General features: G+C 34.4%; 4 protein-coding genes and 1 long non-coding RNA gene across 8 annotated transcripts; 2 read left to right on the top strand and 3 right to left on the bottom strand.

Annotated features, from left to right (window-relative positions):
- Positions 1 to 1,133: 1,133 nt before the first annotated feature.
- Positions 1,134 to 9,570, top strand: LOC103870371 (omega-3 fatty acid desaturase, chloroplastic). Of its 4 annotated transcripts, none has more exons than XM_033291964.1 (9): positions 1,134 to 1,852; positions 2,054 to 2,143; positions 2,232 to 2,298; positions 2,367 to 2,459; positions 2,555 to 2,740; positions 2,822 to 2,902; positions 8,831 to 8,968; positions 9,073 to 9,276; positions 9,435 to 9,570. In XM_033291964.1, the coding sequence occupies exons 1-8, from the start codon at positions 1,386 to 1,388 to the stop codon at positions 9,262 to 9,264; spliced, it is 1,314 nt and encodes a 437-aa protein (XP_033147855.1). In that variant the 5' UTR covers positions 1,134 to 1,385; the 3' UTR covers positions 9,265 to 9,276; positions 9,435 to 9,570. The 4 variants fall into 4 exon arrangements, with proteins under 4 accessions (XP_033147855.1, XP_033147853.1, XP_033147854.1 ...); XM_033291962.1 differs by lacking the exon at positions 8,831 to 8,968 and adding an exon at positions 2,985 to 3,122; XM_033291963.1 differs by lacking the exon at positions 9,435 to 9,570 and having other exon boundaries at positions 9,073 to 9,281.
- LOC117134146 lies at positions 6,586 to 8,748 on the bottom strand. The gene is made up of 2 exons (XR_004458323.1): positions 7,225 to 8,748; positions 6,586 to 6,942 (listed from the first exon to the last, which is right to left on the bottom strand). It is a non-coding gene; the product is annotated as an uncharacterized LOC117134146 (long non-coding RNA).
- A 237-nt stretch (positions 9,571 to 9,807) lies between the features above and the next one.
- Positions 9,808 to 17,267, top strand: LOC103870370 (probable 2-oxoglutarate-dependent dioxygenase At3g111800). Its single transcript, XM_009148500.3, has 5 exons — positions 9,808 to 14,265; positions 14,571 to 14,818; positions 15,324 to 15,654; positions 16,329 to 16,594; positions 16,716 to 17,267. The coding sequence occupies exons 1-4, from the start codon at positions 13,882 to 13,884 to the stop codon at positions 16,581 to 16,583; spliced, it is 1,218 nt and encodes a 405-aa protein (XP_009146748.2). The 5' UTR covers positions 9,808 to 13,881; the 3' UTR covers positions 16,584 to 16,594; positions 16,716 to 17,267.
- Positions 17,268 to 20,110: 2,843 nt separating this feature from the next.
- Positions 20,111 to 22,683, bottom strand: LOC103870369 (PHD finger protein ALFIN-LIKE 2). Its single transcript, XM_009148499.3, has 5 exons — positions 22,392 to 22,683; positions 22,269 to 22,301; positions 21,973 to 22,195; positions 20,810 to 20,933; positions 20,111 to 20,728 (listed from the first exon to the last, which is right to left on the bottom strand). The coding sequence occupies exons 1-5, from the start codon at positions 22,483 to 22,485 to the stop codon at positions 20,459 to 20,461; spliced, it is 744 nt and encodes a 247-aa protein (XP_009146747.1). The 5' UTR covers positions 22,486 to 22,683; the 3' UTR covers positions 20,111 to 20,458.
- A 690-nt stretch (positions 22,684 to 23,373) lies between these two features.
- Positions 23,374 to 25,698, bottom strand: LOC103870368 (GDSL esterase/lipase CPRD49). The gene is made up of 6 exons (XM_009148498.3): positions 25,459 to 25,698; positions 24,942 to 25,019; positions 24,498 to 24,638; positions 24,329 to 24,405; positions 24,090 to 24,239; positions 23,374 to 23,820 (listed from the first exon to the last, which is right to left on the bottom strand). The coding sequence occupies exons 1-6, from the start codon at positions 25,567 to 25,569 to the stop codon at positions 23,607 to 23,609; spliced, it is 771 nt and encodes a 256-aa protein (XP_009146746.1). The 5' UTR covers positions 25,570 to 25,698; the 3' UTR covers positions 23,374 to 23,606.
- Between the last annotated feature and the right edge of the window lie 496 nt (positions 25,699 to 26,194).

Raw genomic sequence — 26,194 nt, 5'->3', positions numbered from 1 at the left:
AAACCACCCGGCTTGGCTACGTATGCATCGAGGAGGCTTGAGAAGACGCGTGTGGAGATCTTCACCGTCAGTACACCACGCACCCCTCCGTCTCAACCCGACCATCTCCGCCTCACCAAACCGCCATTCCAGACCAAATAAACCCTCGTTTCGCCAGAGTCCATAATACCTTCGAGCCTCCGCCGTAACCAACTTCCTTCTTCAACTTCTTGAACCGATGTCGGAGAGTTTCATCTCTCTAATGAGATCTCCTCCAGCGGCGAAGCAACAACCTCTTTAATATCTATGCCGAGAAACTCTCCCGAGCCAAGAACGTGACCACCATCTAAGTAACATAGAACACCAAAAAAAACCTAGAGCCGGCGACGTGAGACTGAAGGAGCCTCCACCTTCCGGAAGCTTGAGCCAAAGACGGTGAAGTTGAAGAACCTTCCACCTCTCGGCGACTAAGGCCGGCGTCGGCGGAGCTGTCGTAGCCTCCACCTCCCGGAATCGAGACTAAACCACTGCGATCTACTTCACCATACTCTCAACTCCGGCGACCGCGTCTTCCCTCCACGAAAAAGAGACTCCACAGATGGAGGCTATCTAGAGCTCGGACAAGGCGGAGGCCGGAAGAAAAGGTGAAGAGATCCAAATACGATATCTTGCATGAAAAACAGGGGGGCTCCGGCGTCGGCACGCGCGCTCACGCGCCGGCCGTTCGCCGGACCCGAGATCTCCTTTCTCTCTCTTCTCTCTCTTCTACGCCGTTGGTTACTTTGGGAGTTAACAGAAAAAGGTTTCACTAACTCCTTACTTTTCCCTTCTAACAATATTTAGAGTCATTTAAATAATGTGCCTCAACTCAAAAGGAATAATTATTTTTTGTTATATTTAATGTAGGTCATGAAACATATGCCTCATTGTTTTTCTTTCTTCCACTTCATCTCTACAAAAAAAAAAAAGTAAAAAGAAAAGAGAAAGAACAACAACATCAACTAAATACGCGTTGAATAATAAGCATATAAAAATATTGTGGTCAAAATCCAAAACTTCCCCACACGAAACAGAATTGTGAATTTAGTTGCATATAGGCACACATACTACTTGCATAAATGTAATTCTAACTCACAACCTCAGAAAGGAAAACACTTTGTGAACCAGAGAATAGCAAGAGAGAGAGATAAACTGAGAGACGACAAGCAACAAGAAGCACAAGTCTACACCTTTCTCTCTCTCTAGCTCAAGTGGAGGAGGAGGACAGATATATTATATATATAACCAATCTCTCATTACATTATCTCTTCCTTGCTCTCTTCTCTTTCTATTAACCTCTCATTTAATAAACGAGAGAGAGAAAAAAAGAGTCTTTTTTCTTGTGGGAGAGAGAGAGAGTTCTGGTAATGGCGAACTTGGTCTTATCAGAATGTGGAATAAGACCTCTCCCGAGAATCTACGCCAGACCCAGATCCACTCCCCTCTCTACCAACAAACCCACCTCCTTCAAATTCAGACAATCCCCTTCTTCTCCCCGGTTTCGTCTGAACTCTCGAAACTGGGCGTTGAATGTAACCACACCTCTAACAGTCGACTCCTCATCATCTCCTCCAATCGAGGAAGAACCCAAAACGCAGAGATTCGACCCAGGCGCTCCTCCTCCGTTCAACCTAGCTGACATCAGAGCGGCGATACCTAAGCATTGCTGGGTTAAGAATCCATGGAAGTCTATGAGTTACGTCGTCAGAGACGTAGCCATCGTGTTCGCACTAGCTGCTGGAGCTGCTTACCTCAACAATTGGCTTGTTTGGCCTCTCTATTGGATTGCTCAAGGAACCATGTTCTGGGCTCTCTTTGTTCTTGGCCATGACTGGTAAATAAATATTTAAAAAAAAAAATCCAATCTTTTTGTTGATTCCTTGTGATTTGGTCAATTTTGGATGATACCCACTTTTCAATTTTGAACCAACTGAATCAAAATCATCATCATGTTGCTTGTGGACAAAACTTAGTTGGCAACTAGTAGTTAGTTTTGTAATTGTCAAAACAAAACAACTTTTTTTTTTGGTTTCAGTGGACATGGAAGCTTCTCAAATGATCCGAGGTTGAACAGTGTGGTGGGTCACCTTCTTCATTCCTCTATTCTAGTCCCTTACCATGGCTGGTTAGTTTTGCTTTTCTCTCACAAACTACTTGCAGAGTCTTTTGTCTTCTTCATGTTATAAAGTATGAGACTTTGATTTGACCTGCAGGAGAATTAGCCACAGAACTCACCACCAGAACCATGGACATGTTGAGAACGATGAATCTTGGCATCCTGTAAGTTATTAACACAGGTCATGTGGTGTTTCTTTTATTTATTTATACACTGTTTGTTGTGACTGCAGATGTCTGAGAAAATCTACAAGAGTTTGGACAAACCCACTCGGTTCTTTAGATTTACATTGCCTCTCGTGATGCTCGCTTACCCTTTCTACTTGGTAATTAAAAACTCATCTATTTGTTACTTTAATAGCTTAAGCTGACACAAATCAAGTGTAAAAACAAGGCTCATGTTTTCTTCATTATGTTTCAGTGGGCAAGAAGTCCAGGGAAGAAGGGTTCTCATTACCATCCAGACAGCGACTTGTTCCTTCCTAAAGAGAGAAACGATGTTCTCACTTCTACCGCTTGTTGGACTGCAATGGCTGTTCTGCTTGTCTGTCTCAACTTCGTGATGGGTCCAATGCAAATGCTCAAACTTTATGTCATTCCTTACTGGGTAATGCGCCTCTGTTACTCCCCTGTTGCGTATTATGTTATTTGCCTGACGCCACAATTTTTTTTTTATGTCAAAATACAGATAAATGTAATGTGGTTGGACTTTGTGACTTACCTGCATCACCATGGTCATGAAGATAAGCTCCCTTGGTACCGTGGGAAGGTAGTCTCTGGCCTTTGGAGACAACACCATGCTATCTTTCTCTTTAAGGTTGCCTAAAGTCTCATGTTTATCTCGAAAACAGGAATGGAGTTACTTGAGAGGAGGACTTACAACATTGGACCGGGACTACGGATTGATCAACAACATCCATCACGACATTGGAACTCATGTGATACATCATCTTTTCCCTCAGATCCCACATTATCATCTAGTAGAAGCAGTAAGTAGTTGAAACGAAAGTTTGATTTTTGGTGTGTTCATGCTACTACAGAAGCTTAGAACTTATCTCTGTGTGTCTGTTGGTTGCTCTGTTTCTCCTTCTGCAGACAGAAGCAGCTAAACCAGTATTAGGGAAGTATTATAGGGAGCCTGATAAGTCTGGACCTTTGCCATTACATTTACTGGGAATCTTAGCAAAAAGTATTAAAGAAGATCATTTTGTGAGCGATGAAGGAGATGTTGTATACTATGAAGCAGACCCTAATCTCTATGGAGAGATCAAGGTAACAGCAGAGTGAAATGAAGCTGTCAGATTTATCTATTTCTGACCAGCTGATTTTTTTTGCTTATTAATGTCAATTCATTGTGTTACCATTATCTCTGAATACAATCAGATGGAAACCCCAACTTTGTTTTCAATACTTGAAGCTATATATATATATATATATGTAAGATACATTGTATTGTCATTAGATTCACCATTCTCAAGGTTCTTATACATATTTTGGATTTGAGTGATTAAACCAAACATTATTCAGTTTGGTTGGTTTTGTATTTTAAGGTTAGTTTCATTTATAATTTCATTCATGCGGTGAACATGTAACTACAGTCATAGACTATTTCCACAATCAAAGTGAAGATTTGCTTTTGACAAGCAATAGTATACATCAGAGCTCTTCTTCCTTTTATGGAACCTCATGGTAGTAGTACATGTTGGTTCGCTTTTGGGTGGTTGTAGTGAAAAACATAGGACTACTAAGATTGCTCCAGAAGTTGCTAAGTGAATCTTTGAGCTTGATCAGCCACAAAGTGCTGGTAACGATGTTCTTGCTTTGCTTCTATCAACTATTTATTGCAGCTATAGAAGCTAGATTAGTCTACAAACAGTTGTCATTTTAACTTTCCTCGAACTTAACAAGGCTTTCAAGCAACGGTGCCTCCGAAAGGTAGTTGTTTATTGTAAGAGCTGGCTGTTTCACTTCTTGGTGTCAAATATCTATATCTTTTAATCGGAATTGTAAGTGTTGTTTGTTGGTGGTGTGAACGATGATGAGAGACTTCTAAACTTGTTAATGAATGTATTATTAGTACGCTAGTGTGATCATCATCATATCATACTACTTGAGAGTTTAACATAAGACATGATTCATATTCATACACATAAGCCAGAGGGATTCTCTTACAATAATATCAAAACTATACTCTGATTAACATTCAAAATCTATTGTTGTCTTGCACCTCCTGTATTCATCTTCGATACCATCAATAAAAACATCTATTTTCTATAGTTGATTATATTCAGTAACATATCTTCTCTATTAAAAGAGAAGTACCATTTTTATCTACCACAAAAAAGTCATAATAGGTCTATTTCCTTGATTACATATATATTAATTATTTACATTAATCTATTGAATATATAAGATTTCTAAAATTTTAATAATTATAAAGACATTAAATTTAAAATATGTTGAAAAAATCTAACAAAATCTAACTAAATTTTTTAAATATTGTTTTTAACTAATAAATTAAATAATTTTGTAATTAGTAATAAAATATTATTATACTTAATTTTAAATACAACTTTATTATAAAACAAAGAAAAATAAAATTATATGCTAACCTTTTATAAATTTTATAATTATGTATGTATTATATTAAAGTAGACGCAATATATGAATTAAATATTAAAATATCTTCTCTATTAAAAGATAATTATACAATTTTTATCTACTACAAAATAGTCATACTAAAAGTCTAGGTCCATATATTCAAATAATTTTTTATTGTTTACATTAGTTTATTTAATTTATAAAATTTCTAAATAATTATAAGAATATTAATAACAATCCATTTTAACTAGGGATAATTTGTAAATTACCCTATTTAAGATTGTAAATTTGAAAAATATACTGTTTTAATATTATTTTGAAAACTACACTTAGTTATGTCTTATAAGACTATTTGGGCCTTTTGAATTTTAAATTCAAAAAATTTTAAGAGTGAAAAACTCGAGATTGTTATTTGTGATAATTTTACTGAATATATAACAAATTTAGCAAATTAGAATATATACAAAATATATATGGGTAACTATAAAACTGTATAACACAATCTTATATAAAGAGTATTCGTAAAACCCTATTATCGTATTTGTTATTAAGTGTTTTTGAACTATAAAACCTGTTGTTTAATCATGAACTTTACGAGAGTTGGGTATAAGAAAACCTAGCGAAGAAATTAAAAGATATGTTATTTGCTATATATGTATTCCAAATTATGTATACTCGTGTTATATTAAGAAAAGCCAAAGTTGTCAAAGAAGCAGAGTGAATAACTATTCTATCTGAGAAACTACTATTGATATCTTTGCATTTCGCCATGATCTTAGAAAGAAATAGAGTCAGAGTTTGACTAATTTTTTGACACCACATTCGTTCTTTTGACAACTACTGATATATTAACTGGAGATAGAAGGCAATCTCTTAATTTCCAAAGCACATGAAGCTATTGTTACGATATGGCCCTAAATTTTGATGAAATAAGAAAACTGTGGTGATTATCAAATGTATCTAAGAGTCTAAAGTTTATAACAAAAAACATCAAACTCCAAAATTATGTTGGCACGTCTTCCTCTTCAGATACAAAAGAAAAAAAGAACTACACTGATTCGATAGTTACGAAAACCAGAATTTCTAAACAAATCATACCAAATTTCCGATTTTCTTGTATACCAAATCAATCGTTTTTTTATTTTTATTATTTTTTTATTTAACTGTTGAAATTTTCTACTTTCAATAAGGTTAATTTAGTCACTTCACTTATAAATAACTGTAGTTTTCAAAAAATTAAAGATATGGTGTAGTTTTAAAAATAAAATCTCATTTTATGGCATTTTTCCAAATTTTCCCTTTTAACTATAAATTTAAATTTTAGTTTGAGGAATAACAAAATCTATTGAAAAAAAATCTAACAAAATCTTTTTAAAAATTTAAATATTCTTTTAATTAACGCACTTATTAATTTCGCAATTAGTAGTATAATATTATTATACATTAATTTTAATTAAATTTTTATTATAAACAAAATAATGAAATTATATGCTAATTTTTAAAATATTATAAGTACATTCTACATTATATTAAAATAGAAGTAATTAATGAATTACATATTAAAATTATGTTTTTTGTGCAAACATATTAAAATTATGTTGAATTGGTAAACCAATATATTTTGAAAAATACTTTAATTATGATGAATAAATAAAATATCATTCACCGTTTAAAGTGACTAAAATATCATTCAAATTTTAAAATGATTATTATTCATAAATTAAGTAATAATTTTTACAAAAAATAAAATTGTTAACATATGTTAAATTTTAATATTTAGAACTATATATCATCTATTAAGTTATTTTTAAAATGACAGCAATATATTATCATAAATTACTATATACAAAATAATATAAAATTTTATATCTATAAATGAAATGTTATCCGCACGGATGTGCGGACTAGAATCTAGTTACACCTTATTACGCTAAAAACATCAGCAAAATTTTATTAACATTCTTTTTCTTTTCTTTGACAAATGCGTAGTATTATTTTCAATATTATTTTAGTTTTAGTTTGGTAAAGAAAAGCATTTATATTTACATTGGCATGCCGTTGGTCTATCTTTTACAACAACGCAACTACCAACCCCTTCGTTATAATGTCTTGGACAGAAGGCGCGGCAGACTACGTGTATACATGCCACTGTGTTTTGATGAAGTTTTACACATTGGCCTTTTCCTTTCCGAGCAACCACCGTTTTTCCTGTTATTAACATAGCCTTAGTTTTCATATTTAAAATAGAAGATGTTTTTTTTGTAAAACATATGTTTAGAAAGTTTTCTGTATATTTATTTATAGTAAAAAGAACTAAACATCTAAACATTTTCTTTTAAATCGTTCATTATTCTTAAAAAATCACTAAACTCAATATTATATAACTAACATTCTATTTATATATGTATATAAACTAATACATCATCAAATGAAATTTATTTTGGAATGATTATATAGTATATTAAGAAAGTTGTAAATGTATATATAAACCTAATAGAAGAATCGTGAGCATAACGAAACCAATAAGCAAAAGTTTAAATGCGTTTTTCATCTTAGATAATGGAATGATGGTGTTTTAAAAATTTGGATAGATACGTACATTTATAGATAAATCACAAATTGAAATATATCTAATTTAAGCAACATAATTTTTCAAATTCCGATATAAAAGGATCTAGTTTGACCAAAAAAACGAACTTTTTTATTTTTTATTTATTTAATAAATAAAAAGTTTATTTCATTTATTTTTAAATTTATTTTAAACATTTCTTGATATATATAAACAATCAAATTTGATTAGGTCACATATTCAGAATTTATATAATACATATTGAGAAAAGAAACAAAAATGACAATTTGGTATGATAAAGTAGAAATATAATTTTGAAGTGAATAAAAAGAGTTAGTTATTTCTGACAAACCGACTGGATTCTTTAGATTTACACTGCCTCTTGTCATGCTCGCTTACCCTTTCTACTTGGTAAACGAACTCTTATGTTTGTTACTTAATAGCTTAAGCTGACACACATCAAGTAAAAAACAAAGCTCATATGTCCTTCATATGTTGTTTCTGTTGAGATTCTTAAATCCCGTGTCCAACTCTATATTCTCTGATTAATACGATATTGTCCACTTTGGACCTAATTGGCAAGTCCGCATGGATTTACTTTTGGTTTCCATCCCAAAAGGTCTCGTACTATTAAAGTTGGACATCTCTTTATATATTAGACTCTCATTGTCTAATTCTCCAATGTGGAACTTAGTTTGTTATATCACATTCTCCCCCTCAAACTAAGGATCACATTCATCTCGTGTCCCACAACTGACTTCCAGGATCTTCTGACTCGATATCTGCTACACACCTCTCATTCCTAACTCATAGGATACCCATTCATCACTCATTCATCATTCAAAGGGTATTTCGGTCTTTCTTGCAGATTTCTCATCAACCGCTCTGATACCAATTGTTGGGATTCTTAAATCCCGTGTCCAACTCTATATTCTCTGATTAGTACGATATTGTCCACTTTGGATCTAATTGGCAAGCCCGCATGGATTTACTTTTGGTTTCCATCCCAAAAGGCCTCGTACTATTAGAGTTGGACATCTCTTTATATGTGGAACTTAGTTTGTTATATCACAGTTTCAGTGTGCTTGAAGTCTGGGGAAGAAGGGTTATCATTACCATCCAGACAGCGACTGTTTCCTCCCTAAAAAGAGGAATGATGTCCTTACTTCTACTGCTTGTTGGACTGCAATGGCTGCTCTACTTGTCTGTCTCAACTTTGTGATGGATCCAATGCAAATGCTCAAGCGTTATGTAGTTCCTTACTGGGTAATGCGTCTCTGTTACTCTACTGTTTCGGATTAAGAAATTTGCGCATTGTTTCCTTTGCCTTAGCTGATAGTTGTTTTTAATGTCAAATACAGATAAATGTAATGTGGTTGGACTTAGTGACTTATCTGCTGCATCACCATGGTCATGAAGATAAGCTCCCTTGGTACCGTGGGAAGGTAGTCTCTGGTCTTTGGAGACAACACCATGCTATCTTTCTCTTTAAGGTTGCCTAAAGTCTCATGTTTCTCTCGAAAACAGGAATGGAGTTACTTGAGAGGAGGACTTACAACATTGGACCGTGACTACGGATTGATCAACAACATCCATCACGACATTGGAACTCATGTGATACATCATCTTGTCCCTCAGATCCCAAATTATCATCTGGTAGAAGCAGTAAGTAGTTGAAACGAAAGTTTGATTTTTGGTGTGTTCATGCTACTACAGAAGCTTAGAACTTATCTCTATGTGTCTGTTGGTTGCTTGTTTCTCCTTTGCAGACAGAAGCAGCTAAACCAGTATTAGGGAAGTATTACAGGGAGCCTGATAAGTCTGGACCGTTGCCATTACATTTACTGGGAATCTTAGCAAAAAGTATTAAAGAAGATCATTTTGTGAGCGATGAAGGAGATGTTGTACACTATGAAGCAGACCCTAATCTCTATGGACAGATCAAGGTAACAGCAGAATGAAATGAAGCCGGCAGAGAGAGAGAGAGAGAGAGAGAGAGAGAGAGAGAGAGAGAGAGAGAGAGAGAGAGAGAGAGAGAGAGAGAGAGAGAGAGAGAGAGAGAGAGAGAGAGAGAGAGAGAGAGAGAGAGAGAGAGAGAGAGAGAGAGAGAGAGAGAGAGAGAGAGAGAGAGAGAGAGAGAGAGAGAGAGAAGCTGTCAGATTTATCTATTTCTGACCAGCTGATTTTTTTTTGCTTATTAATGTTAATTCATTGTGTTACCATTATCTCTGAATACAATCAGATGGAAACCCTAACTTTGTTTTCAATACTTGAAGCATATATATAAAATACATTGTACTGTCATATTCACCACTCTCAAGGTTTTTTATAGATATTTTGTATTTGAGTGATTAAACCAAAATTTATTCAGTTTGGTTGGTTTTGTATTTTAAGGTTAGTTTCAATTATAATTTCATTCATGCGGTGAACATGTAACTACAGTCATTGACTATTTCCACAATCAAAGTGAAGATTTGCTTTTGACAACCAATAGTATACATCAGAGCTCTTCTATCTTTAATGGAACCTCATGGTAGTAGTACATGTTGGTTCACGTGGTTGTAGTGAAAAACATAGGACTACTAAGATTGCTCCAGAAGTTGCTAGGTGACTCTTTGAGCTTGATCAGCCACAAAGTGCTGGTAACGATGTTCTTGCTTTGCTTCTATCAACTATTTATTGCAGCTATAGAAGCTGGATTAGTCTACAAACAGTTGTCATTTTAACTTTTCTCGAACTCAACAAGGCTTTCAAGCAACGGTGCTTTTAAAGGTAGTTGTTTATTGTAAGAGCTGGCTGTTTCACTTCTTGGTGTCAAATATCTCTATCTTTTAAACAGAATTGTAAGTGTTGTTTGTTGGTAGTGTGAAAGATGATGATTCATCCAATTATGGTGAGAGACTTCTAAACTTGTTAATGAATGTATTATTAGTACGCTAGTGTTATCATCATCATATCATACTACTTGAGAGTTTAACTTAAGACATGATTCATATTCATACACATAAGCCAGAGGGATTCTCTTACAATAATATCAAAACTATACTCTGATTAACATTCAAAATCTATATTGTTGTCTTGAACCTCCTGTATTCATCTTCGATACCATCAATAAAAACATCCATTTTCTATAGTTGATTGTAGCCAATTTTATGTTTACTTCTCAATCAAGTTACTAATTTTGCAAACCTTATTTCTGACTGAATTTTAGGATGCATTGTTCTTTTTCTTCTTTTTCCACGAATAACATCGGAGAAAAATATGTGCGTAGCTTTGACGATCGTTGCGGACCTCATTAGTTTAGATGAGACCGTAACCTTTTGTAATGTTATATTTCCTCGTTTTATTTAATTGATTTTTTTTTGTCTAAAACAAAGTTTAAGTAGTCATAAAACATTCAAGGAATATTTGTTTGTTATATAGTTCATAAAAAAAACTATCACAGGGTTTTTATCATGAAACATAGTTTCGTTTTTTTTAATATACAAACTAGTCTCGTTTCTCTTTCTTCTAGTTTCTCTCTCTAAAAGGGCCTTAAGAGCATCTTTATTGCTTTCTTTTGAGCGTCTCTTGGAGGGAGCCCACAGTTTAGAAAAAACGGTGTGTTATGTGTGCAAAATAAGAGACGAGACGTGTGTTGTGTGTTTTTTGCACTGTTTGTAGGTCTTATTGACACGTGGCGGCCTACGATTAGCGTGCTTTTTAATTTTTTTTTGTTAATCAGAAAAAATAATTAAGAAACCTTTAATGGGGTTTAGGGATAAAAATGCTCTAAGTAAATGAGATCCTACCAATAGGAAAGTTCCAAACCAGAAGAAGAAAAAAACAGAACAAGATGAATGAAATAAGTTCATACTTGTCCATCACAAAATTTACCCACACGAACCTGTCATGTTAGTTATGCCTTAGCCCGAGTTACCACATATTGTTTATGAATCATGCTTAATATTTTATTATATCAAAAATGTTATTAGTTTGTGTATTTTAGTTAATGCTTTGCTTTGTGTTTTGAATATTATTTTACATCTTTACCTTTTAAAATGAATAATTTTCAGTAAATTGCTGTTACAATATGTAGTTGGCTACCTATGTACATGTGCGTTCAAATTCAGTGAATCATGTTTCCATTATTGGGAAGTCGGCCTTCTATTCAGGGAACAAACATGCATGGTCAACCGACCATATCTTAATACGAGTTTTGCCATTGTATATCAAAATCGTCTCTATTTATTAAGGATTACACGTGATAATTTAAACTCCACTTAAATGTTCTCTTACAAGTAATCTCGAACAAGAGTAGTTTAAACAATATGGTTGGCAAACGAATAAAGTTTGATTGGTGTGTTGAATATACAACAAGCGCGTGGTGAATATTCCTGGGGCGACTAACTTGCTATTGCATGACAGAAAGTTAATCATCATTTACACTCACGAATTTTTGTGTTTATTGTAATTTTTTTTTTTTTTTGTGTTCAAAAGATCAATAATTGTCAATCGCATAGTGGCATAAATTTGCATGGATCACCGACTCGCATCGTCCGATGCTGACATATAATAAAAGCCACCGTCCACTTACGGATGTAAGGAAAATTTACATATGCAAATTCATTTAGCAGAGATGAAAAAGTGACACTCATAAGTTAATGTTATCCAATGTTCTAAAAATAGGTGTAAGTGACACCTAGGCGCTCTTTAGATCATCTTCGCATCTACTCCATAATTTACTCTATAAATAAAGTAATTTTTTTATTTTTTTTGTTCATACTCCATTTTTTACTCCATTTTAAAGTAAATTATGGAATAAGAATGGAGATGTCCTTAGACAGCATTCAATTATAGTTCATAAAATCTGATTTTGTAGCATCTTAAAATTTGATCTATGTGATTCAAATCAAATCGGTTTAACCGTTCAAAATCTATTAAAAATTTTCTACGTCAATATAATTGGTTTAAATATGTTTAATCAAGTAATAATGTTAATACATATTCACATTTTATACGAGGCTTAAAGATAATCTGATTAATCACTAGTCCTCTATAAATGCTTAGTTACTTCCTAACAATTTCTTAAGCATTGTTATTATGTCTAGAAAAGTGTTACTTTTGTAATATTCTTAAAGGAAACAGAGGCATGCCTACAGTGTATTGAAAAAGACATTCGCTTCAGGTCCCCGATTAATATGACTGTTTTTAGAGTTCCAAAATTTTAAATAATTTCTAGTATAGTGATTTAGACTTATTTAAAAAAAAAAAATTCTACGAAAATTAATTAATTCTTTTTTTTGAATTCATGTATTTTTTTTATATGACATAATATAATATATTTACGTTATAAACTTATTCTTTTACATTATTAAACTTGTGTATTTGGTGAAAATAATATATCATATTAAAAAAATATTTTCATTACGGTTGTAAATAAATTTATTTTTAAAACTTGCCTTAAGCCCCTAAAACTCTTCACATGGCACTGAAAGGAAACAACAACATTGCAAAAAATCGATAACCACTTAAAAGCGTACTATTCCATTGAGCATGAGTCTCCATGTTAGCTCACATGTTCCAACAGAAGGACAACATATATATAGGAGTTATGTGATATGAAGAGGCGTTGCATGCTCGTTATTCAGAGTTCAGACCCTCCAAATCAGCACCTTGTACGGTGAGGAGCTTGAGAAAAAGGCATGAGGTTTTTCTGCTGTGCAAGCAGTTTGAAGTGGCTTCTATCTCCAGCTTGATTTAACAAGTTCATATCAGATTCATTTTGCATGAGGATGTTAAGGAAAAGAAATGGAGATTACGTACTACAACTTAGAGATAGAGTAGACGTCAGCTAAAAGAGAAAAAATGTTGTTCACCATGAAAAAGTCTAGGGAACGTATAAGGGTATGGTTGATGGTGACTCTGGCATGCGCAATGGTAATTAGGTTAAGAACTCTTCCCAGTTTAGCGTTCGTGACGGGAATGTGAACCCCATCTGGACATATAGAACTCGTCAGCTAAATTACAAAGCCACGAGCAAAACAGTTATACACCAATACTAGTTTACATTATTAGGAGCTTATAAAAGAAACTACTGTAAACTATTTACATATTTTTTAATGATAAAATATCTACTAAGTTTTACAAACAGTAACCGAACAAAGAACTCCAAACAAACATGCTATACACGTTCCACGTCATTTTCTATCTTTTAATACCATGTAGTAGAAAACGTTTATATTCACATATTATACACGTTCCATAAATTAACAAACACATGGCCGCAATCCCATGAACTCAACTCCGGATTCCCTCGTCGGTTACGATTTTTGGTTTTCATCGTCGGTTACGGTTTCTTGAGTTACTTTCGACAGAGAACTAAAATGGCTATTTAATATCCACAAAACCACGAGGAAAAAAATCAAGATCTTTTATTTTATTTTTTATTTTATTTTGTCAACCCACAGTTTTTCCCTTCATGGCTTTCTCGTTCTACGTCTCTAACCACGCACTCTATAAATAGATAACAATCCTTCACAACTTAACATGAACAAGTAAAAGAACACGAGCAATATCAATAACTCAAAACAGAAAATATGAATAACCAAGACAAAATCATGATCGAGAAGGAGACCACCGACAAGATCGAGATCAAGAGCAAGAACGGCCTCAACGAACAAGAACTGGAAGTCAAGATGGACAACATGAGCGACCTAAACAAAACCACGAATGGCCTCGGCGAGAAATGGCCAGAACCAATCATCCGAGTGCAGTCCCTGGCCGAGAGCAACCTCGCCACCGTCCCCGACCGTTTCATCAAGCCGCCGTCTCAACGCCCTAATGAAACCATCACTATCAACAATCAACCGGAAGCTGCCGCGATAAATATCCCAGTCGTAGACCTAAGGAGCATCTTATCCGGCAACCAAGAGGAAACGGAGAGGATCTCGGAAGCATGCCGTGAGTTTGGCTTCTTTCAGGTAAAAAAATGAAATTTGATGTTATGCTTTTGTTTTCGTTTTGATTATAGTTTTTACGGGTTTTTTTTTTTTTGTGGTTCAATATATTTACAATATAAATAATTACTAAATATATAAATAGTCTATATATATATATTTCATAATAAATCTTGACTTTAATGTATTTAGCAAAAAACGTGTATATATATGATAACTACAACAATCATGAGGTTTCATTTTTATTGCACCAAAATCAGTTTCGGTTCAGTATTAGAATATGACTGATCGATTTGGTTCGGTTTATACACACATGGTCGTATTTTAAGGTGATCAACCATGGGGTGAGGCCGGAGCTGATGGCCGCCGCTAGAGAAGCTTGGAGAAGCTTCTTCCATTTGCCTGTAGAAGCCAAAGAAGCTTACTCAAACTCCCCAAGTACCTACGAAGGTTACGGAAGCAGATTGGGTGTGGAAAAGGGAGCACTTCTTGATTGGAATGATTATTACTTTCTAAATTTTCTTCCTCTTGCCTTGAAGGATCTCAACAAATGGCCTTCTTTACCATCAAACATTAGGTAATTGATAAAGTCTCCCATCTTCTTTTTCTCTTGTTTTCTTATGGGTTTGTTTATAGTATAATTAACGAACTTTTTGTTTGATATGAAAATTGAGAACTTGTAGCAAGTATACTTGATCTTTGTAATTTAGTTACATTTAGATTTGGATATTTTATCCAAATCCAAAAATAGATCATTATTTTCGCCATAATAATCAATGATCATTATTTTACCCTGATCTTTCAAAACTTCGCCATAAATGATCAGTTTCAAGACCCATCTAGTTACCTTTTTATTTTTAAATAGTCATTTATGGCGAAGTCGTATAAATTGATATTGGACTTTTTTCCTGCAATATTAAAAGAAGACTATCATTATGACAACTAGTTGGGCGTTATGTTTTTCTGTTTTAAAAACATGTTTTTTTTTTTTTGAACTTCATTTCATATTAAATTGCATGAGAAAGAAAAATACACAGCCCAAAAGCAGAGTTTTAGAAACATGTTTATAATGGATATTATAGAGAAGTGGTGGACGAGTACGGTGAAGAACTAGTTAAGCTAGGCGAGAGCCTTATGAGGATATTATCGTCAAACTTGGGAGTAAATGAAGAACAACTTCAAGAAGCATTTGGTGGAGAAGACTTTAGTGCATGTATGAGGGTTAACTATTACCCGAAATGCCCTCGACCAGAGCTTGCCCTCGGCCTCTCCCCTCATTCAGATCCCGGCGGCATTACCATCCTCTTGCCGGACGATCAAGTCGCCGGCCTTCAAGTCCATCACGGTGACACGTGGATTACCGTTAATGCTCTCCCCAACGCTTTTGTCGTCAATCTAGGCGATCAAATGCAGGTAACCCTATTTTTATTTTAACGTTTTCTTCTTCAATTTTGGTGTGGCTTTGTTTTCCTTTGTCTATTCCCATTTACTTACAAACCGCAAGATATACTTCGCAAAGCAAAATAGCTAACTAATATGAATATAATGTTGACAAAAGAGTACAAATTATGTTTTCATGCGGCAGTTGGTGAAAGATGATAATCCTAGTATAGTCCCACGTTTTCGACATGTCGGAGAAAATATTAATATGACAATCAGTTTCAACTTTATGGCAACATTTAAAAAAAATAAAAATATCTATTTAACTTTTTATTGAAAAGTTATAATATGTCTCAAGTCACTTTCAACACATCGATTTATATAGGATGATATTCTAAATAAACAAATTGTAACTAGTTGAATAGTCAGTAACCCAGAAAAAAACTTATTCGAGTAGTTTTTCAAAGCGCATTCACAAATCGAGCGTATTGAGGAATGAGGAGGATGGTCATGGCTCTCACGTTTGATGGAATTGAAGCGTGATATGTTAGTTATGCAATATTATAAGCTTTTGCATTTTTGTTTTGACGCTAAAATACTTCTTTTCTTTTTGAACTAAACGCTAAACATGCTTCTAAACGCGGTTTATATATATATATACGATATAGCTATCCTAAGAAAATATTTTTTTATTGTGAAAATTGCAGATACTAAGCAATTCGATATACAAGAGTTCGGAGCATCGAGTGATAGTTAACTCGCAGAAAGAAAGGGTTTCACTTGCATTCTTCTATAACCCTAAGAGTGACATTCCTATCCAGCCACTGGAACAACTTATCAGCTCTACAAATCCTCCTTTATATCCTCCCATGTCCTATGATCAATACAGACTCTTCATTCGAACTCACGGTCCACGTGGAAAATCCTACGTTGAGTCTCATGTATCCCTCGTTAACGGATAAAGAGACGAAATGTAAGTCGACTTGTTTATGTAACTCAAATACTAGTGCCGTATTAATATTTAATCGAGCAATGTGTACACATTAATCTTCTTTTGAGCAATGTGTAAACTGAAGGATATATCATCTGATTAGGCTACTTGGCGAGGACATCGAGGTTATGGAGATATCAGAAAGATACTAGAAGATGCTAATGATCGACGGAGATATATATTGGAGATCAGAATGAATCAATAAAACATCTATAATACTATCGTTGTTTATAGTTCGTGTGATTTGAATAATTGTGGTTGATATGTATTTTCAGTTATTGTAGTATAAAATATATAATATTAATTAATGTGGTATTTTATCATTATCATGTAATTGCTCTTTTTCCAACAACGATTACCTTATTCATATTTAATTGGCCAATAATTGTTTACTAAATGAAAAAATGTAATCTTATATTCATTTTCTGAGGAAAAAAATTGACTGAAAGACTTGACTGATTGTGGATCATTTATGGTGAAGTTTTGAAATTGATATTGGGATGCCCCAAACTACTTCAAAAAAACAAAAAAAAAGACTTGGACGTTTTGTTTTTATGTTTAGAAAAAAAAGTTTATAGTGAATATTATAGAGAAGTGATGGATGACTACGGTGAAGAACTAGTGAATATGTTCAACAAAAAAAAAAAAGAACTAACTAGTAAATCTAGGCGAGAGATTTATGATGATATATTATTGTCAAATTTGAGACTAAAAGAACAACTTCAAGAAGCGTTTGGTGAAGAAGACGCGCATGTATGATATATATGGTTTATTTTCACCGGAGCTTTCCTTCGGTCTCTCCCCTCATTGTGATCCCGGCGGTTTGTTTGGTTTCTATCTTAACCCATTCCTAACCAGTGGCGAAAAGTATAGAGGCCGATCTGACTCCATATATCTCAACATGTCGCTAAGCTTCTTTTTCATCGGCTAATGGACCATTTGATGATCGACCCTCTTGCCGGAAGATCAAGTCGCTGGCCTTCAAGTCCGTTTGGTGATCGTGGATTACCGTCAAAGATCTCTCCCACGCTTTTGTTGTCAATCTAGGCGATCAAATTCAGGTGACCCTATTTTTCTTTTCAACGTTTTTGCTTTACCTTTTTCTCCTTATTTATTACGTAAGGTCTAAGTGTATGTCTTCATTTTGTGTAGATCTGTTATCTGTTGGACCGTTGTGTATTTCCATTTATTTACAAATTACAACATATACTTCAGAAACCAAAACAGCTACGATTATGAATATAATGCTGACAAAAGACTACAAATTTTGTTTGTATGTATGGGCAGTTGGTGAAAGAGGATAATCCTAGTTACAGTCCCACATTTTCGACATGTCGTACAAAATATTTATATGAAAATCAGCTTCAACTTTATGCCAAAACTTTGAAAACATATATATTGTAATATATTTTCGGAGAAGTTATGATGACGCAGTCACGCAGGTCACTTTCATAACATCAAACAATTTATGCAGGGTGATTGTTTAAAAAAACAAATTGTAACTATTTTATTAGTCATTAACCCAAAAAAAAAAACTATTCGAATACATTTTCAGAGCGCACTCACAAAATCGAGCATGTTGAGGAGGATGGGCATCAGTGGCGGAGCCAGTGCTATACCATGGGGTCACATGACCCATGTGATTTATGTAGATTTTTTTTTTTGCTACATTTTCAAAGAAAATTGTGATGAATTAAGCTTAGTGACCCTTGTAAAATACATATCTTACCAAATTGACCCTTCTAATAAAGAATTCCTGCCTCCGGCACTGATGGTCATGGCTCTCACGTTTCAGGAGGTTGAAGTGCAATGTTTATTATGTGTATACATTAATCTTGTTTTGACCAATGTATAAACTGAAGAATATATCATCTGAATAGGTCATTGGTAAGGATATTGAAGTTGTGGAATATCAAAGAGATACTGAAAAGATTCTAATGATCAAGGGAGATATATATATATATATATATATATATATATATTGGAGATCCAAATGAATCAGTAAAATACCTAAAATAGTATCAAAGTTTATTTGTTCTTTTCGATATTTTGTGGTTGCTATAAAATTACAGATTTATTGTATATAATAATAAAGTTAATAAAATGTAGTTTTCTCTTTCTCCTTTCCAACAACGATTACCTAATCCATATTTACTGCTGAGGGTTATATTTAATTGGCCAGTAGTTGTTTAATAACTCTTATCGAAATGACAAAAAAATGTATTGTTATATCCGAATGACTTGACTGATAGACTTGGCTGAAAGACTTGACTGATAGACTTGGCTGAAAGACTTGACTGAAATATTTGACCGAGAGAGTGAGTACATATTATTTTACAAGTATACGAAAACCATCGTTGAACCTCACCACTAATGTTGCGGTGATCCGTGATCGTTGAAGCATACTAATGGACGATAGTGCTTCCTCTCGTGTTAACAATAATGTAGTTTAGCAACTAATGCACCCGACAATATTTTTTCTATAAAAAGTAGCATTGCATACCAAATGACGAACATGTGAACGCAATGAACATATCAAGTATCTAGTTGTTTTAGTTTCTGTATATAATAAACAATTCGTGTTGACCATATCGTAAGATCTTGTTAGATCCAATTTAAGTTTATTATATAGTTAGGACTTGAGGGATTATTATGAACACCGGTTATGAAGATTAGAAGAGTTGATTGGACGCTTCAATACCATAAAAATTAAAATTGGTGTACCGTGTGGATGTGGTGAGCCACATGCTGGCTCATCGCTCTCATACATGCATCTCTTTTTGGCTACTATTAATATATTCAAGCTAGACTATACTCAAACTAATAGGGCGGTTTATTAGATTGATGATATAGATTGACTTAAAAATCCCACCACAGCATTTTAATCATTCAATTAGTGATTTTAATACTTTAGTAAATTTTAGTGTTATTCAATTAGTAAGTGTGTAGGTTTGAAAATATGTAGTTATCAAATTAACAATTTGAATACACGTTTAGATCTTTATGCATTGAAGAAAAACACATACAGTACTATCATATATATCACATTGTAATTGATATATTTATTTTAAAATATTAGATTTGAACTTGGAGATGATTTGATCTAATGAATGTTTTAGTATGATTGGAAACCTTTTTACCGCCAAGTGTTCCGCTAGCACATTGTCTCCATTGGGCTTTGGGCAATTATGTGTTTGATTAATGTTTGTTTTCAGAAATTTGCTCCAGTATAGATGGTGGTCATTATCTATTTAGTCGACTACAAAGCTAAATGTTTTTACATCTCATTGACCCACAAAGCTCTCTACAATCACTCACCTTTGACATCTCATATAATTTCAAACAAAAGGTTCTTTGAATTATATGAAAAGGGAAAAAATCTTAACATAGACATCAAATCTTAACATAGTTTTTTCTTAACATCAAATCTTAACATAGTTTTTTCTTAACATCAAATCTTAACATAGCTACAATCATTCACCTTTGACATCCATATAATTTCAAAAAACAAGTTTCTTTGAATTATATGAAAAAATACAGAATCTTAACATAGATAAAAGACCTAGCAAGACCAACAAAAGAAGATTAAACAGTGCATATACAAATCCCATGAAACATTTGATGGAACAAACCAGTCGTCTAATATGAATAATAATACTCAAACAGTTGCTACTCTCTCTTAACTTCTTGAAATCTCTTTCTGGAGATCTAAAGAGAGAGAGTTCTGTATGCTTTGAAATTAAAAGGTCAAAGAAACAACAACAACAAAAAGAAAAAAGGGTTGATTAATATATCATTAAGACATGAGAACCAGAATCTGTGTGGGAGGTGATCATCATCAGTTCATCACTGTCTTCCTTTCTTTGCACAGCAAGGAGGGCATTTATACTGCTTGATGCTATCTGCTTTGGCAGGAGTGATCTTCACGCATTTTCCGTGATACCAACGCTCACAAACATCACAGCAAATCCAGAACTCATCTTGTGTGTAATTGCCTCCACAGATTCCACAGAGAGTGTCTCCATGCTCGTCTTCTTCTTCGTCTTCATCTTCATCCTCGTAGCTCCCTTCCATCGGTTTTGGTGTTGTGCTCTTTGGCTGCCCTTCTATTGATCTCTGCAACAAACCCCATTTTTGTTTTTTTTTTAAGAACAGGAACACAAAAAATCTACAAATCAAAACCGTTTTCAAGTGTACCTTAGTGCCGTTTCTGGATTTACTTCCGGAATCCGAGCTTGGTTTGTTGTCTTTGATGGGTTTCCTACCAGTCACTACATCGAAGAGAGTTGGGAGATCGTTGATCAAACTGAATAACCGCTTCCTGCAAATTGAAAGTATGAGTTTATGAACATAAAACTCCATCCATGAGTGAACAATACATTGAGAGATAGCTACAACTTTGATTAAGGGAAAGAAAAAACAAAGAGTCTTCATATCAGTATACCAATTGTGAGTCAACGTGATGTTTATTTAGCATTAATATGTTTCTAACAATGCAAGTTTAGATTCTCCAACATCCTCAGGAAAATAAAGTCTACAACGTTCTTTCTACTAGTCCACTGAAGATAACACCAAAGAACTACAATGATAAGATAACTATGACTGTAGAAGCATGTTCATGTATAATAAACTAGTGGTGGCTGGTGAGCTATAAAGCAAAGTCTAGCTTCCATTATATGCCAAAACCAGCTTCCCTCTTAAAGAAGAAAAAGTGGAAAAAGATAATAAACCAAAATAAGATCTTTTTCTAGTATATAAATATATAAGAATGAAATGATCTCACTGGTACTAATGAAAGAGCCATTATTTTGTCATTATACAACTTTCACATATCCAATTTGAATGCACCGGTTTGATAGGTATTTAGATAAGTTTGCACAAATAACCAATGAAACGGTGAAACTCATCAATCGCAAATGTCTGGCTTTTAAGATAAGGGAGATCAAGCAAGTAACAACAACAACCAAAAGATACGTTTCAGGTTTTGCCATTACAATATCCTAAAGATGTCAGAACTAGCTGAGAGAAGCTTATACAGATGAAGTAACAAAGGAATCAACACGACCATAGAATATGAGTCAAAGCCACATGAAAAAAATAGCCAAAGAAAAGAAAACAAAGATCCACACACATCCAAGGGCAAACGCAGCAATCAAAAACAACCTCATTCAAACCAAAGTCAATAACTATCACAAAACTTTCAAGTTTCAGACTAAAGATTTTATCCTTACACAGCTCCTAGTCAGGCCTAAAAGATCCCACAAAAAAAGTCCATTGAGACCAATTAAAAAGTGTTTTAAGACTTTAAAACTTAACATTATTGAGATAGCTGAATCAAAACTGTCAAGAGAGAATAATACCTCTCGTTGCGATTAAGGCGAGCACCAAAGTAGAAAGAAACAGAGAGCAACCAACAATCACTGTGAACAGCAACAAGAGAGAGCCAGTCTTTCCTCTGCATACCATCTCTAGCGAAGTTGATCCCAAGCGCTGGCTCAGGAAGCTCCGGTGGAACTTCCTCCGCCGGTAGATTCACTTCCCACGACTCGTTCGGGTGTCCGTACAAACAAAGATTCTCCTTTTCTACACAAATTCGAGAATAAAAATCAAAAAAGGAGAGAACTTTATTGAGCTGAGTGGTCAGAGCTTGACTTACCCGGATCGCATTGAGAGTAGAAATCATCAACATCTGGAAGAAACAAAAAAATAAAAATCAAAAAGGCGTTAATTAGGAAGAAAGATAGGAACTTTCGAGATGGGTTTTGGTTTTGAGAGAGACCTTTAGTTAGAGCACGGAGAAGAGCGGAGCGACGAGAGGTGTAATCTTTGAAGATCTCTTCGACGGTGCGAGGGTTAGAGGAAACGGCTGCCATAGCTCTCTGTACAGATAATATTAAAGACTTCTTTTTTTTTAATGTGTATAGATCAGTTTCTAGTGGAGAAAGATCGAGGGTGATAGCAATTGTTTCTCAGACACGATGCGTTCGTTCGGACATAGAGAGAGAGTTTGGGAAGAGATGGAGAAGAGAGAGAAAAGTTTCTTATTTTTGGGAGTTAGGTTGCGTCAGCGAAAAGGTTTGGTAATTGAAGATGCGTTCGCTTTAGGTAAGGATTCCTTATTGGGCCGTATGTTCATAAGCTCAGGCCCAAACTAATCCAGTCTTCTAGTTGTAAAACTAATTGCTGTGAATTAAAACCCGAATATTTTCTAGAAACTTTTAACTCTATCTTTGATTAAACCTAAAGTGTATGTGAGTGAGAATGTGATAAATAAATTTTCTCCTTTTTTCAAAAATATAAATAAATAAGTTTTGTCCCTTATTCCAATGATTTGACTAAAAGTTCATTAATGCTTCTGCACCAACATTTCTATGTTTCAATTCCCGAAAAAAAATTGATTTATTAAACAATTATGCAAGCTACGAAAGAAAAACTTACAAATGATTTTTAACATGGTGCAAGTAAACTGTATCAGGTGTGCTCTTCGTAGGACGGCTCAAGTGATGCAGTTAAACTTAGATCTTTGTAAGACAGGTGGTATTGTCGGTTACCGGATTGTCTATGTAATATTTCTCGTATTGTAATATTAAACGTTAACAAAAAATATTTTTTTACTTTTTTCAAATATAAATATTATTACAAGTGATGGGAGAGGTTAGTCAACATTAACATCTATTCCACCTTTTGACCATTATAATGGAAATTCAACTTTCAACTTTGTAGACTTTTTCTTCTGAAGCCGTCTAACTTTAAGATAAGTAGACAAGAAAAAAAAATCTATGGAGATTATTAGATAGTATTAAGATTCAAGGAACTAATCAAGCGCAAACCTATCTATCAGTACTTCTTAGAGAAAGAGTAAACGCAAAAAGCATGACAAAACACAAACACTGATGAATAATAACGTTAGAATCGAAATAGCCAAGGCAAACAACAACACATTCTATAAAGGTCTCCTCTTCTTCTTGTTATTGTTGTGTGTGTGTTGTAATGTTTAATCCCACTGTTCTTCCCAGAAGTAAGTCCACTCTGAAGAGTTGACCGTGTTTTTGCCATCAGCTGAAACAAGATCGTAAGGTGAGTCCTCAGAGAACTCGGTTGGCATCGATTTCCAGTGAAGCGACGGTGTCCACTCCGCTTCTTTGATCACTCTCAGTATCTCTGCAGCCACCAGCTTGCTTCCTTGCGCTGACAAATGAATCCCATCTCTGTTAAACCAAAAACATTAATTTTAGTTATTAAAAGATCTCTAAATATGTTTTTTTTTAATTAACCATAGTGTCCGGCCACCGAAGTCAACCGACTATTCTTTGAGCCCCAGTGCAATGTTAAATTATCTGGTGGCCAACGGGATCGAACTGCGGATTCACCGTATTGGAGTTGTCCCTCGAGTGCCACTAGCCCAAAACCCGTTGGTTCTCTAAATATGTTTTCAGAGCAAAAAAAAAAATGTTGTTGTGGATGCTGAATTACTTACGTGAAGCAAACGGTTTCCCAGTCATCTGCTTTCTGAAGAGTAGAGAAGAGATCAACTACTTGTAAGCCTAGCTCTTGGCACAGCTCCACACAAGCGTCTGAGTAAGTCTTGCAGAGCTCGTTTGTGCGGATCACCTCGCTCAAGTATGGGCTTGTGAGAGCAAATAAGAGATATATTATTAAACTTTAAGCCAGGAGCAAGCAACAGAGAGATGGTGGAAAAAGGCAAGGGAAGTTTACCTTTGGTTCTGACGAAGTTTGGCCTCGTCCACTGGAGGGCAACTAAGGAATATGATACGAGTTGTGTCTGAAAGGCTCTAATGAAAGCAGAACATAGAAAGAGAGGTTCAGAAGTGTATAATGGAAGATAAGCCTTTAGCCTAAGGAAGATTAAGAATCAATAAGTAACCTGAAGATGAAGCGCGATCTTCTTCATGTTATCAACGTATTCAGAAAGTGGCACGTGAGGTCCTAGACCAGAAGGGTGAGGCGCCATTGAGTCGTTTCCTCCAAAATACACAACTACCAGAGAAGGTTGTACCTCAGCATCCTGCATTCATTTACACGTTATATATATTATGCCTGCCATTTTTAGGCAAAATTGTTGTATAAACTTATGTGAAGAGACATATCCCTGGCAACAGCTTTGAAAATAGACACTTGTGTGATCCGTTGATAATTTTTAAATGCAACTTTAGAACTAACTAACTAAGGTTTCCAAAGAATTCTTATTAGGTAAATAAGATTAAGGTCAATATCTTATACTGAATGATCCATCACAATATCTAGTATATAAAGAAAGCCAAGGATCCAAAGGAATCTATATACAATTCTCAAGAGAGAAGAAGAGTACCTTGGGGAACACTTGGTCCACAACTTCCAAAGCACGAGTTGAGTTCCATCCATAATATCCTCTCAGAATGATGTCAGCCTATTCACGTTAGTTCACCGTAGATAAAAGTCACAAGCAGCCCACATTTTAATAATAAATAAATATCTCCACAACTCCTCAAAACCTCACCACAATTATGTTTTACATTAAATATATTTTCTTTATAAAAATATTTCACCAGAGACCAAGACAAGAACATGGTAAAGCTTTACTTTTCATTTCTGACATTAACTAATTCTAGAGAAAGAGAACCAAAACATCCAAATGGAGAAAGATTATAAGCTTCTGCAAAATCCTCTGAAGAGAACTCAGTGAGTTAAATTCATAAAAACAAAGACGAATCTCCAAGAATATATGTATGATTAAGAGAAATCACAAACAGAAATTAGACAAAAAGGCGATCCACTACTAATCACACGAATGATGAATACCAAAACTGTAGGTTTCAAAAAGTGATCACTTCGAGAGAGCGATATACCTTACGAGCATAGACCTCGGAGAGAATGGCGCCCCAACCTCCATGGCCGAAGCTCATCTGGACGATGGATGATCCAAACAGAACGATCTGAGGCCGCGACGGTCCTACCATTGTCTCTCACGCTCAAACACACAAACCACACGTGTCTTTCTCTCTTCACAACAGCTGCAACTCGCTAGTTTCTTTTCTCCACCGCAACTGATTCCGACCGCTGAGATCTCTCTCTCTCTCTGTATCGATCTTGCGCAATGTTTGTTATAAAGGTCCGAGTTAAATGCGCGAACGCCTTATTATTATTTCTTTTTCTTAAAAACAAAACAATAGATAAAACAAACAAAACAAAAAGCTAGTTATATCCTCAGCAAGTCATGAACTCATGACTGTTATTTCCTTTTCTAAACCATCTGTTTTTATAGGCCATAATATTCTCGGTTTTGTCTTTTAAAACAACATTCAGTTAAAAATATATACAGTACAACGTAATTATTACTTTTCTTTTATATATTTGAAGCTACGAAAAGAAAAATGATGTGAAAGGTTTTATATTTTTAGTTTACAAAAAAAATAAAAGTCAATAGAGTACAAGTAGAGTAAAGATTAATGAGCAATAATTCAAATGATATGGTTTGTTGGTTGGTAAGTAAAGGAGCACCAAATATATAGATCAACCACATTTTTGAACACCTCATTCAATGCTCCAACTCTTTATCTTCTTTATTATATAACCATGTACTAA

Source organism: Brassica rapa, chromosome A05 (assembly GCF_000309985.2).
Source record: "Brassica rapa cultivar Chiifu-401-42 chromosome A05, CAAS_Brap_v3.01, whole genome shotgun sequence".
In the NCBI taxonomy this organism is placed as follows: Eukaryota; Viridiplantae; Streptophyta; class Magnoliopsida; order Brassicales; family Brassicaceae; genus Brassica; species Brassica rapa.
This window is presented reverse-complemented; position numbering and strand designations above follow the sequence as displayed.